The 13,995-nt window shown below is 30.9% G+C and overlaps 2 protein-coding genes and 1 pseudogene across 2 annotated transcripts; 2 read left to right on the forward strand and 1 right to left on the reverse strand.

The window, feature by feature from the left end:
* Nucleotides 1-429, forward strand: LOC104754118 (F-box protein At2g35280-like). Its single transcript, XM_010476271.1, has one exon. It carries the CDS (start codon nt 1-3, stop codon nt 427-429), a length of 429 nt encoding a protein of 142 aa, XP_010474573.1.
* LOC104754130 lies at nt 3,055-4,546 on the forward strand. Its single transcript, XM_019230930.1, has 2 exons — nt 3,055-3,929; nt 3,961-4,546. The coding sequence occupies exons 1-2, from the start codon at nt 3,209-3,211 to the stop codon at nt 4,395-4,397; spliced, it is 1,158 nt and encodes a 385-aa protein (XP_019086475.1). The 5' UTR covers nt 3,055-3,208; the 3' UTR covers nt 4,398-4,546.
* On the reverse strand, nt 6,243-12,092 carry LOC104729574 (annotated as a pseudogene).

A 13,995-nucleotide genomic window follows, 5' to 3' on the forward strand; every position in this document is an offset into this window, starting at 1 on the left:
ATGGTCAGGCATATTATGCTAGCATCACCAGACTTTGTAAAGGCAGCCCAAAATCATCGAGTTTACAAAAATATCAACCTAAGACCACTAGCAGCAATAAGCAAGTACCAAGATCTAATGGTAAAATGCATTGCAAGTGGAAATGTGGAGGCACACTATATCAAAGGAATCCAGGAGTATGTTCACAACAACAACACAAAAGAAGAGTTGGAACACTTGAAAAAGGCAGTAGAAGGTAATTATGCAAACAGTATTTATCTTTACGGGATTGTGAAGTTATGCAGGGGTGACACTAAGGAAGGCCAACAGTGGCTGGATAAACTAGGCTGGAAAGAAAACAAAGCAAAGGGTGATCAATGTTGGAAAATAACAAGAAGTCCTTACACAAAATCAATGTGCAAAAACTACAACGCTACTTCACTACATTGAGAGAAGTTCAACCAACAATCNGCAATCATCTGTAGCCTCACTGATATAGAAAATAGATGCCCTCATTGCTACTACTACAAACAGATGATCAAATTTGTCTTCTTCTTTTAGCTAAACGATCGACAATATGATTTATGAATGTTATCATCCTTTAATGATGACCTATATTTCCAATGTAAGAGTTCTTTACAAGTTCTTTTATTCAAATATTATGTTGATGTGTCCAATCTCAAACAATTGAAAATACAACAAAAAAGGAAACAACTTATGAAAATCAATAGCACAGCATGCCAACATAAGTCACAGATATTACGAACAACTATGAACACGAGGATAAAGATATTAGCAAAATGGTGTTTACCTATAAGATATAAAATTGTTATGCACGAAGAACAACTTCAAAGGAAAATACAGCAAACAAAAACAAGGTCGCAAAAGTACAAAGGGAAGACCGATCAAAACAGGGGAATTAGGAAAAAAAAACAGGATGAAGGTAACGAAACTAAAACAGAGTAAACCTAATTTGGCACATGTTGAGACATCTATCACCAAACTAAAAAAAAAGGTAAGAGATGCAGACACTAGCAAACCACAAAAGAGACGCTTAAAAAAGATTAGTAAATGCAATCGAGCCAAAACCAAGGCTCCCAAAAAGTAGCAAAAAACAGCAGAACCAGTAGTATTTCAGAATCAGTATATACGCAAACAGAAATCCACAAAAAACAAAAAATTTCAAAAAGAGCAAATAAGAAAACCGAGTAAATCCAGCCAAATACTGAGATGGTCCTAATGAAACTTAAATTACAACAAGCTTCTTAAAAGAGTCGATTACTTAATTAGAGAATGAAAGGTACACATGGGAGAACCAATTAGCACAGACGGTCAACGAACTAACCAGGGGAGCACCAATTATCCACCACCAATGCGAAGCCAAGACGAAACCTTCCCAAAGGCGCCAACAAAATTAAATTTTTCTGTATCGACACAATGAATGCTTCAAAACGAAGAACGCCCATCAAAATAAGATTTACAGGCTTACTACTATCCTTTTGATTGAAATATTGATACACACCATTCCGTCCAACAACCGATATACAACAAAGAAGAAAAAACACAACTACAAGACACAGGCTATTTCCCAAAAGGACAAATACATCCTCAAATCAATAAAACCCAATCTAGACCCAAAACACCACTACCTTTAAAGGCCTAAACGGATATTTGGACCCAATCAATGTAAGAAAAATATATATATATATATATATATATAAACACCCAAATGTAAGTAAATTAAAAACCTTATAAAAAATTACTAACTTACAAACTTTGTAACACAATCACAAAAAAAAAAATTGACAAACATTATCACACATTTCATTTAATACATATTTTTTTTAAAAAAAGGAACTACAACCACATATAGAAACATACAAAAAAAGCAATCAAACGGATAACAGGTAAAAAAAACAATTCCAAAAAAAACAATTACATCTAGAAATCAACTTATACATCATAATCTACAAATATGCAATTTAAATAACTGAAAAACAAAACCAAATTTTAAATTAAATAATACTAATGTAAAATAAAAATGTAAAGCTACACAGTAGATTGTACTTAATGAAAAAAAAAAGCAAACAAGAAAGCCAAAATGACCTCTATCTTTTTTGTTTGTCAAAAAAAAAGAAGCCAAAATGACCATTTTTCAAAAAAGAAAAACACCCAAAAAATAACAACCAAGATATAAAGACAAAATAACAATAAAGAAAAAATAACAAACACTTTATAAATATCCACCAAAAAACACATATCACACCCTAATCAAACTCTGTGCGCTAAGCACGGGCCAAATACTAGACAATGACAAAATAAAAAATAATAATAAATTAATCAGAACTAACAATTACAATAAAACAACAACTTTAAGTACACAATGTTAATTTCTCATCATAATTATTTTAAAAAACATAAAAAAAACACAGAAGATGATCTTAAATTTTGAAAAGTAAAAAGCATACTAAATTATACTGACTGCAAAACCTATTTTCTTAAAAGAGTATCCAACAAACAACATAATCACCCAAATCAAATACAAAACAGATATAAAGATGAATTTACATAACCAAAAAATAATACACACAAAAAAAAGTTCGAAATACACCTTCATTTAACTCCCGCGGGTAGCACGGATCAATTGCTAGTAAAATATAATATTTTGATTACAATTGGTTTAGTAATTGTTATTTATTTAAACAGATCAGTTAATATATTTTTAATCTAAATACTTACTATAAGTTGGCTTAGATTTATTAAAGAGTTGGTAGTTTGCAACGGTCGATTCAACGAACTTACGGGCGCCATTTTTTTTTTAAAGTATATGATAAGTGATAGTTTTTAAATATTTTTTAGACTTAGAGGCATAACCACGACTATAGGTGTAAGAATTATTGATGGTTTTATTTGAAATGAGCTGTAAAAGAAAATCAGATTACACAAAAGCCAATTGGAAGGACAAAACGAGTATGTAACTTCAAATGATTAATTTTCCACCAAAAAAAAAAGTGAACTGTAAATTAGTCATATATATATTCATTAATATATCTTTTAAAGAATACTATAAATTCAAAGTTGATTTATGGTGTCAATTAATTATTGTTTGCCCTTGGAAGATTTCATACCTTAAAGAGCTAAACCTCTCATCAATAAATTGAGCATCTCCGGCCCTTTTCTCTGAATCACAACACAAAAGAGATAAGAAAATTTTTTCACAAAACAAAATATGGAGAACCAATCACCTGTGTCTTCAACAAACTCCTCCTCCCCACCCAAACATGATCAGAAACTCAAAAGTGTTGTTGTGTCCGACGAGGAGGAGGTGACGATGAAACCAAAGTCTCCCCAAGAGGTTGTGTCTGAACGGACTATCCTTGAGAGGCCTCATTTCATTTTAGAGACTGTGCGAACAGTAAGTGATAACGAAACCCACCTCTGTGATGTTTGCAGGAGGGAGTTCCCAAGCCAGAGGTCACTTGCCGATCACCAGAAATTCCACATAACGGAGCAAGAATTGAAGAGGCAGCGGATATTTTTCGGGCCTTTCGACAGCTATGAAGGGTTGTCATTTTCGCGTTTTATGTATGGAGGAGGCGATAGCAGCAGCAGCAGCAGGCCTTATGCTCTAGACCGAGTCAAACAAATGGAGACAACCATGTTTCCTCCTCATGCTCTAGACCGCTCCCTCACCGGGAACCCTAGCTATAGCACTTCACATGCTTTATCAAATGATGAGGACCATATTAATCTTGATCTCACTCTTGGTCCATCTAAGCCCATAGGAGGCAGCAGCAATAGCATTAAAACCAACACTAACTCATTCTTAGACATGGAAGCCACTAGGAGAACAACGAATCTGTTCGGTCCCGTTTGTCCTCGTGTGCCTCCATTCAATTTAGTTGCTGAAAACCCGTTTGATTCATTTCCAGAAAGATATGTTCCTCTTTTTTGGAAACACCAATCCTTGTCATGATTTGTTGTCTTTGCAAGGGAATGGAATGGGCTCTAGTCACCCGGAAAGACTCTTCTCAACGGGAGTGGATTCCAAAGCCATAGTGCCTCCTTTTGCTCCTCCTTATCCAACTTCCACCAATCTTTGTCATGATTTGTTTTCTTTGCAAGAGAGTGGAATGGGCTCATCAAGTCACTCGAGACTTCTCCCCTCAATGGAAATGAACAAAGTCAAGGTGCCTCCTAATCCAACGTCCACAAATCTTTGTAATGATTTGTTTCCTTTACAAGAGAATGGTTTAGGCTCTGGTCAATCAAAAAGTCTCATCTCAAAGGGAAAAAACAAAGTCATGGTGCCTGATGATGATGATGATGATGATGATGATGATGATGATGATGATGATGAGGTTAAAATTATCGAGCTAAGGTGGCTGACCAAGAAAAAAAGATCAAGACAAGCTTAGTCTTAATTTATTCATGTCCCTTTGAGTTTTCAGTTTGCTATCGATCGAGGCTTCTGTTTCACCTCTTTTGTTTCGTCATGCAATTTTTTTTTCTCTCTTTGTTTCTTCATTGTCTTTCTTAAGTGTTCTCTTTGGGTTTAGTTGATGTAATTTCGATTCATTAATCAAATCCTTTTCTTTTTTCTTGGTTGTCAATTTCTATATCTCTTGATTGGTCTATAATTTGAAAACATCTCATGTTGTATCTCTACTCTATATATGATAACATCTGAATTTCACAAAAGATATGTAAATTGTTTCGGTTACATAAGATTTTGTTATATTTGGTCTATAATTTCTGTTATCATTGATGTCTTTGCGGGGATAGCTCAGTTGGGAGAGCGTCAGACTGAAGATCTGAAGGTCGCGTGTTCGATCCACTTAAATTAGTTTTATAATAACTGTTCAAAAGTTGTAATTAAGATAAAGCTTATCCTAAATCACTTTCATGTACAATAAAATTTCTATAAATTAATAAAATTCTGGTCCCGAATCAAGACAGTATAAAAAATAACAAAATTTGATAAGATAATAAGATAACAATTTTCTTGAAATCCTCCAGTAAAATATGTTCTTATTAATATCATAAATTAATAATCATTGAAACTTACATATATATATATATATATATATATATATATATATATATACTGATATAATAATGTATGTTTTATATTTTTGAATTTTCTTTATATCTATAAAACAATTGTTGTGTTGTATTTTTTAACTACAATGGTATAGAATACTCTATAACATACCATAAATCTAGCTAAAATATTTTAAAGTTTTAAATTTATAGATATGCATCATTTTCATTTTGATAGCTTTATAGGCTATTTAAATACTATAATAGATATTATTATTCATAAATTTGAATTTATGTATGTTATGTGTATAAGTGAATTTGTTTATAGTATTTGTAATTTATTGTCAATAATATTTTTTAAATATTAAAAATTTAATTCTAAACCACAAAATTTATAACATCCAAAAGTCTAATTTTATTTTGGTAAAAGTCTCAAATCTCACTACAAAAAATCAGTGGTATTAAATCATTTTTTTCTATTATTGCATCGGTTTTAAGTGATGCAAAAATAATTTGCATCACTTTAATGAATGATTTATATTCTGTTGATGCAAATAATTTGTATCAGTTTATATCAAAACGATGCTAATATTCAAATATTTACATCGATTATTATAACTAATGTCAATATATATCATTTTTTAAAAATTGATGTCAACGTTTATATCATTTTATTTAAGTGATGCTAGTGTTTATGTCATTTAGTTAAACTGATTTAAAATTAGTGTCAATTATCACAAATGATTGGAATAATTGCATCAATTTTAAAAACCGATTGTACTATTAATATCACTTGTACGTAATTGATGTTATTTTGGTGTCAATTTTTTGAAGTGATTTTAATTGTTGTATCATTGACAATAACTGATTCAAATATTTTAGAATCAGTTATATATAACTGAAGTAAAAAGTAGTATCAATTTTCTTAACTGATTTTAGTAAATGTATCATTTGCGTTAATCGATTTGAGATATTATTATCATTTGTACATAATTGATGGTAAGTTAATGTCACTTTTCATTAATGATTCTAATAATTAATTTTGGTAAAAAAATATTTTGAATATTATTATTTTCGTATTAATAATTGAATTTTAATTTCAGAATAGCTTATTTAATTGATTTATAAAAGATTACAAATTAAAATTTTAAAACCAAAAATAATTAAATAAAAATCCATATATTAAGCATAAATTAGAAAATAAATAACATAAAGCATCCATCTTGCAAATCCATAAAACATAAATAAAGCAAAGCAGCTAAAAAAACATTGTAAAACTAAGTCCATTGGCACCATTGTCCATTCCGTGATCATATATCTCTAATGTTGTTTCCATGATTTGAATATCTATTGGCACCATCGTCCATTTCCTGATTAAAAAAATATATATATAACATAAAATGTGGGATCTGAAATTTTTAATTAATATATGAATACTATTTACCTGATTAGGATTAGGCAAACTTGGTGTGTTTGTCGAAGGTGGATTTGGTATGTTCCTAAAAGCTCCAGCAAAAGTTGTAGCCCATGCTCTTGCCTAAATTAGTTTGATATATTAGTTTGATATATTAAATTATAAAGATACAAATTAAGGTAGAAAAACTAGCATTATATTAATACCTGATCAGGAGTGGAAGTACCAATTATTTGTTGGACGAATGTAGTCAGTCCACTAACTTGGTCGGATAGTTCATTCACTTGTGTCTTGAGCCCAATGACCATTTCAGAATTTTCTATCTCTGCTCTAGTTGTAGTTGAGCGTCTCACTAATTTTGAAGGTGTGGGTCCACGACCAACACAACGTACTCGTCCTGAACGATCTGGACCAAACACTTGAGCAAATTCATCATCCAAACTAGCTGCAACATTGTTTATCCTCTGTGGATTTTGACTCATCAAAGTTGTAAGTGATTCCTAGAAAAAACAACCAAATATTTAGAAATGTTACAATTAAATTGTGAACACTATAACTATAAAAGCACATTTTAATCTAATCCCATGTGGTTGACAGATAAAAAACTAACCGCATGTGTTTTTGCCTCCTCACTTACAAAGCTTCCATCAGGCTTCATGCGAGACTGAACGAAAAATTCTGCTTGACTTTGGAGTGTTTCCCGTCTTCATTTTCTTTGTTAAAAATACATGCATAAACTATACACTACATTAATATTAATATACTACACAAGTTTTACTAGACAAATAAGTTACTTACAATCTCATCTCTTTTCCTTGAAAAGCTCTTTCTTCCAAATACATGAGGCATGGTATTTTTCTTTTGGCTCTTTGTATTCCGCTCTTGCATTTTCTGAAAACTCACCATATTAAAAAAATTACTTGCATTTGATATAGACTCAATCAAGTACAACTAAATATGGAACGAATATATAATACCTTCCACTTTCGCTCAAACCTCGTGTGAACCAAATTATACCATTGTTCTTCAAGAACATTAATGGGTTTATTCGCCACTGTTTCATCCTCAGTATCTTTTTTGTGATCTCTCCAAAGACGTAGTTTCACATCCTTGCATCTACTACCTAGTGCACTCATCACATATTTTTTTCTCATAGTGGGATCATCAAACCAGAATCTAGACTGAAATAACAGCACATACAACGAATCAATAGAGATCAAACTTAAAAAATATCTCAAAACATTGTTTAATTAAAAAAGATTTAATAAAAATCACTAGATGGAAGAAGTTACATGAATTACATCCCACGCTTTATTTCTTGTGTGATGACTCACACACCTCCAATCATTGTAGTCGATGGGGAGCAAATTCAAATCACTGCTTAGTTGGCCTAACCATGATCCAAGTAAACCACCAGAGTCTCCGATTGGCTGTCCGTTTTCGTCGAAATGCACAATCACTTTGATGTTTTGAAATTTCCATACTTCTTTAGATGTCACCATTTTGCTGTCAATGTTTCCCTCTGTATCTTGTTCATGAACACATGTAACATAATTAATTTGATTAATATATAGTAAATGAAATTAACAATTAAGGTTACGGATGGAAAAATTTACAACTAAATATGATATAGACTCAATCAAGTCTACAACTAAATTAACTACACCTATCTCTCATCTACAAGTATTCCTAGGGATAATTCACCGTTCAAACAACAGATCCAAGAGCTATATATAAATGATTTAAAAAAAAATATTGTTCAGTGTTAATCAGATTTACCTATGACTTGTACTTTCCATTTGAAGCTTTTACATTCAGAAGCAAGTGGAGAAGGCATCATGTGATCAGTTTCCATCTGTGATAAATCTTCAGGTGCTTGTGTCTCTGAATCCATCATCAATCGTATACTAAAAATAAAAAATAAAACTTGTTAGACACTACAGAATATGTATCTAAGCGGGATCTAGAAAGAATAAAATACAAGTTAACTCTACCAGATTTACGAGTTCCTCTTTTGTTTTTCTGCTAGCAGTTTCTACCAAATAGATTTGCCTTAAAAACCCTAACTCTAATCATCTCAATATATACTAAAACATAATAGTTTGGCGCTTGACATAAAATTTAAGTGGGCGGGATCATGAAATTTTCTTTTTCGCCAAATAAATTTCAAGTTGAAGTTATAAGTTCATGTTAAAGTTTTTTTTAAGGAAAAACTCAATTCTTGGTAAAGATAATGACAAAAAAAATCAATTACCTTACTTAATTAACGTGAGAGAATAACTAATTTAGTCCATGTTGATTCATTTGTCCTAGATTTAAGGAATAAGGTAGTTTGTTTAACAATTTGATAATAATCAAATCCTAAAATATTTTTGTATTAAATTCTCGACCATTGTATTTATATCTCAACTTTACTCTCAGTTCTTCTAACAACTCTATCTGCAAATTCTGAAAAAATTATGTAACTACTTCTATTTGATCAAAGGAACCACTAATGATTATGTTCTGTTTTTATATATTAGAGCAGGGTATGATTGCTATGTTTTTCTAGTATTTTTGATGTTTTGTATTGGTATTGACATATGGCCGTTTGATGTATATAGGAAAATGAAACAAGAAAATGTGGACGCAGTAGAAGTTGTTCAAGAATTGGAGGAAAAGAACAAAGTTATAATTGAATTTGATCTGAACAAAACGTTTTTCTATGAAGATGGAGGAGAGTTTCACCCCGGAGATGGACTTGTTAAAGAAGTGGAGAAAGTCCAACAAGAATTTGATTTAAACGAGAAGAGGATTTGTTTTGCAGATGGGCAGCTTCATCACAATAAAGAAACTAAAAAAGTGATAAGAGATATGCTAAGACTTCTCATGCCAAAATTTTTTTGATGAAAAATAAACTGTATTTCAAGATTGAATAATAACTAGCTTTTGCTTAATCATCTGTTGTAGCTCTCATGTCTATTTCAATAAATCATCTGTTGTAGCTCTCATGTCTATTTCTTCTAATATAACTACCCAGAATCTATAACTTGTTTACTTTTTAAAACAGCAAATCTTCTTTTTTTTCTTGCATATTGAAAAATGATGAGAACATTAGATGTGTTTTCTATCTAGATTTATAAATTGAGATACATCTCAGTTATCAAAGCTAGGGTCTCACTCACTTGTTTATTATATACTTAGGAAGTGTTTATGACAAAAATACTTACCTCGCTAACAAGTTCAGCAGCTAATTCATGATAACGCCTGGAAATTTCAGTGACAGTGCCAAGCAATAACTCCTCCCTTGTTTCGTGGGTCAAGTAATGTCTAGCCTTATCTCCCTCCAAGTAATGTTTATCACAAGAATTGTCATTGGTTTCCTTGCAATCCTAACAAGTCAGATTGAACTTCAGAAATTAATCGTTTAACTGACGTATAAAAACCTTGAAAGATTTGGTGAACAAAAAAAACCATGGCATATCTGTTCGGTGTATAAAAAATCCATCAACAGTGAAACTACAACAATAAAACAGAGGCAAAGGGCTACCTCTGCTTCAAAATCGCAAATCCATTGTATCATGAAGGAAAGAGATGTCCCCCACCACACAGACCACCTGATAAAGAGTGAAGAAGAGAAATTTAACTAGGAACCAAATTGAACCAATAGGCTTAAATTTTAGATAATCTGAAACCTGCAAGTTGACTGATCCATTGACGGATAGACGTATTGCTTGATGCGAAATCGAAGTCGGAGATTTGATCAAAAACCGGAGATTTCAAATTCATAATCGTCATTGCTATCGTGATCATAAGAAAGAGATTCGATACATACGGAAGTGCGATAGATAGGGCTTGATCTTGAAAGATTGATATTCACCTCGTCGCCGTCGCCATTGAAGCACCGAAGCTAAGCAGCGCAGTGGCTTTTTGTGGTTTTTAACGGCGGAATAAATGAAAACGGCAAGAAGTTCTCTCTAGTAATATATAAACAGCAAATCTTTAGTACAACGGCGAGTAGTTGGTTGCTGAGATTTTGAAACAGGATAAAGTGCAATTCAATTAAATTACAAAAAGCTTTAGAAGAGAACACACTGACTTAGCTTTTACAACTTCTTCTCTCTTGTCTTGTCACGGTGTTGGTATTAGAGAGAAAGCTTTAAACCCTAATTTCATCCGAGATTAAGATGTCGAAGAGAGGGGAGCTAGTTGATCTAGGTTTAAACCTGCTATCGATGCAAGCATCACTTGATCTAGTTTTTAGAACCCTCTTAATCGCTTCAGTCTCCAAGCAAGTCATCGAAGCCATCACAAATTAGCTTGGCAATAGAAGCTCTTAAACACTCTATGTACCAAACCCGGTTTATTCGACTATTGAACCAAAAAAAATTGAAAAAAATTATACCTTGTAATTAAAAAACGCTCAAAGGACAAAAACAGAGTCTAAGAGCAAAAAACTCAAAACAAATTTTCAGACTCAAAGTGCAGACAAATTTGACTTGAACAGGTCTAAGACCAAAAAAAACTCAAACAAATTTTCAGACTCTTTTCAAGGTGCAGACAAACCTGCAATGTCTCAAACTCAAACGAAATTATGCAAATTAATTCACAAAAACCGATACTCTATAGCTTAGACAAGAAAACCTGCAACTTAGACAACAAAAGTTTGCAAATACAAATTATTCATATAGACTTAAATCCCTGAAACTAAATGTCTTCTTATTGTTCTTGAACTCTTCCCTGTGGAACTATATATATATACACAAGAAAACCTCATTCACCAAAAATAAAACTTATAACTTAGTAAATCAAACCCTGCAATTTCACAAAGCAGCCTTAAACTTATAAACCAAAACAATTTAGACAACCAAATTATGCAAATCAATTAACCAAAATCTGCGGTCTGCAACTTAGATAGCAAAATTAAACAAATTAATTTATCAAAACAAGTAGTTTAGGCAACAAAAACCTTAAAAACAGAACAGCAGAATTAAAAAATTGTTCAAGAACAAAAATAAAAATTCAAACCAAACCATGACTCTCTCGTGGAGACTCTCTGTTTGTGAAAACCAAACCACGATTATGAAATGTTAGTGGAGATAGGATCAACTTCGCCATCCACCTCATCTGAATCGCCCATGTCATACATGTCTCGAGGTTGAATATGAACTGCAATTTTCCATTCTGTCTCAGAAGGATCTTGTACGTAATACACCATTCTTGCCTGTTTCCAATCAGACAATAAGAATTGCTTGCATCTTCAAACTTTTACTCAAGCTTAGAAAGAAACCACAAACTTATGCATAATGTTCTCCAAACTCCCAATTCGACCCAATTTCTACAGGTTTTAAATCACTGAGAAAAACCTAATCTCGAATCCAAATCAATTATGAACAACAACCAAAAAAATCCAGAGGATTAGAAATCGGTGACTACAAGGATTGGACTGTTTTTTTAAGCAAAAAAAAAAAAAAAAAANAAAAAAAAAAATAGAGGACAAAGATTTACCAGTTCGCACCGAACCAAACTCCAATACAAGAGAGAAGCTTCCAATTTTTCTAAGATTTCTTCTTCTGATTGATTCTACAGTTCTGTTCTGTTTTTCTTCTTTCGGTATCGGAGATTATTTTTTTCAGCTCGGTATCAGGATAACGAGAGAGAAAGAGAAGGAAAAGAAAAAAAAAATTAACGGGCAAATATGTTATTAATTAGATTTATTAATTCTTTAAAAACCATTTTTTAACATCAATTTTAAATTGATGTAAATTTCAAATCATTTTTAAAAGTGATTTTATCCAAAAACAAAAAACACGTCAATTGTCTAAATGATATAAAAATATATTTTGTATCAATTAAAAAAAAAGTGATACAAACTAGTTGAAAATGAATCAATTATAAATAACTGATGTAAAATTAGATAATTATAACATCAAATAATCTAATTGATGCTAATCATTTTTATTTGTTTCACTTGAAAATAAGTAATTTAAATTTACTTCATTTTATTTTGTGATACAAAATAAATGATACAACACACATGATTTTTTGTAGTGTCTTAATTTTTAACAATTTAAACAACTAAAATATATATATCTACAAATTAATAATTATTTACACTATAAAATAATATATATTTGATAGATAAATTAATATCACTATAAGTTAATAAAATTGCATGGTCTCATCATTATTAATTAATAGAGGTTTTATTGTAATTTCATTATTATAAAAAATACATGTATAACTTCATTATACATTCTCTTTAGTTGAATAACCGTGTATAAAATATTGATATTGCAAGTATAATACTCCCTATGTCTCTTTTAATAGTTTTTTTTGGTAATAAACTATTAAATCAATATAAAAAATATGCACAAAATTATGAAAAATATCTAATAAAATGGTACCAACAAAAAAAAACCTTCAAAAAGCGTAGATTCCAAACAGAGGGAATATTTTATGGTAAGAGTAAACACATACGTAAATGCTACCATTTTATGTGGGAGTGCATCGAGAAAATCACTCTTGTTTAGGGTCTTGGAACCTCTAAAATATTTTTTTAGGTATTGAAGTTGCAAAGAATTCAATGGAAATCTTCTATTGTCCAATAGGATGTTTCCGACAAGCATTTGATAGGACTTATATAGTCTCATTTTAAACCTGCGACTGTTTGGGAGCACTTGTCTAAATGCTTGATGTGGGCAACCACCTCAAATGATATGACGACTATATCGTCTATATGTTCATCATGTCCCGTTTTAAAACAGTTATACACACATCTCCTATAGATGGCTCCCACATTATTCTCCCTATATAATGACATCAACATTAACAACTGATCACAATGGATGTGATGAAAATGGTTTTCCTTGGTTTTAGATTTCAACTGGATCTGTTCGTATGTAAGAAGACATGATACTTATGACTTATGAGTAGTTCGTTTTATGTGGCCGTGGCATCCGCCATTTTTGTAATGTGGAACAATAGAGATTGACATTTTGTATTGTTTGAATTAATTAAGCATTGTGGTACAAAAGTTAATTGTGAACAAAATTTTTTATTTTGTATGAATAAGTTTTATTGAAATTTACTTATATAATTATTATCGGGAAAAAAGCTTAAAAATATCTCATCTTTTTTTTATTTGGAAGTTTAATACCTTATCTTTTTTGGTTGGAAGAAAAATACCTCATTTAATTGAAACGTGTGATATACTCAAATTAATAAATTTTGTTAGTTTACTTACAATTTTTTGACAAAAATAAAATTCCGTTTTTACACTTACTATGTCAGTTAATAATTAATTTTAAATGACATGGTATTAATTTATGGACAATTCTTGGGTTCACCTCCACTTAATTAAGGAAACAAATTATTAATTAAAAAAACAAAATATGTATATCATTCAATTTTAAAGTTATTAATTCTAAATATTATATTATAGTTTTAATTATAATATGTAAATCTAAATTACTTTTTTATAAATTCAAACCGACATATAATTTTGTTTAATTGTGTAATTTAAACCCTAATCATTTTTTTATAAACCCAAATTGAAATACAATTTTGTAATTGTAAAA

The sequence above is a fragment of the Camelina sativa genome, chromosome 2, assembly GCF_000633955.1.
Source record: "Camelina sativa cultivar DH55 chromosome 2, Cs, whole genome shotgun sequence".
In the NCBI taxonomy this organism is placed as follows: Eukaryota; Viridiplantae; Streptophyta; class Magnoliopsida; order Brassicales; family Brassicaceae; genus Camelina; species Camelina sativa.

What these genes read in the sequence shown, in the direction of transcription:
- LOC104754118 (XM_010476271.1), top strand. Translation starts at nt 1, where the DNA reads ATGGTCAGGCATATTATGCTAGCATCACCAGACTTTGTAAAGGCAGCC.
- LOC104754130 (XM_019230930.1), top strand. Translation starts at nt 3,209, where the DNA reads ATGGAGAACCAATCACCTGTGTCTTCAACAAACTCCTCCTCCCCACCC. An exon ending in AGAAAGATATGTTCCTCTTT is followed by an intron (nt 3,930 to 3,960) that starts TTTGGAAACACC and finishes GTCATGATTTGT; the next exon opens with TGTCTTTGCAAGGGAATGGA.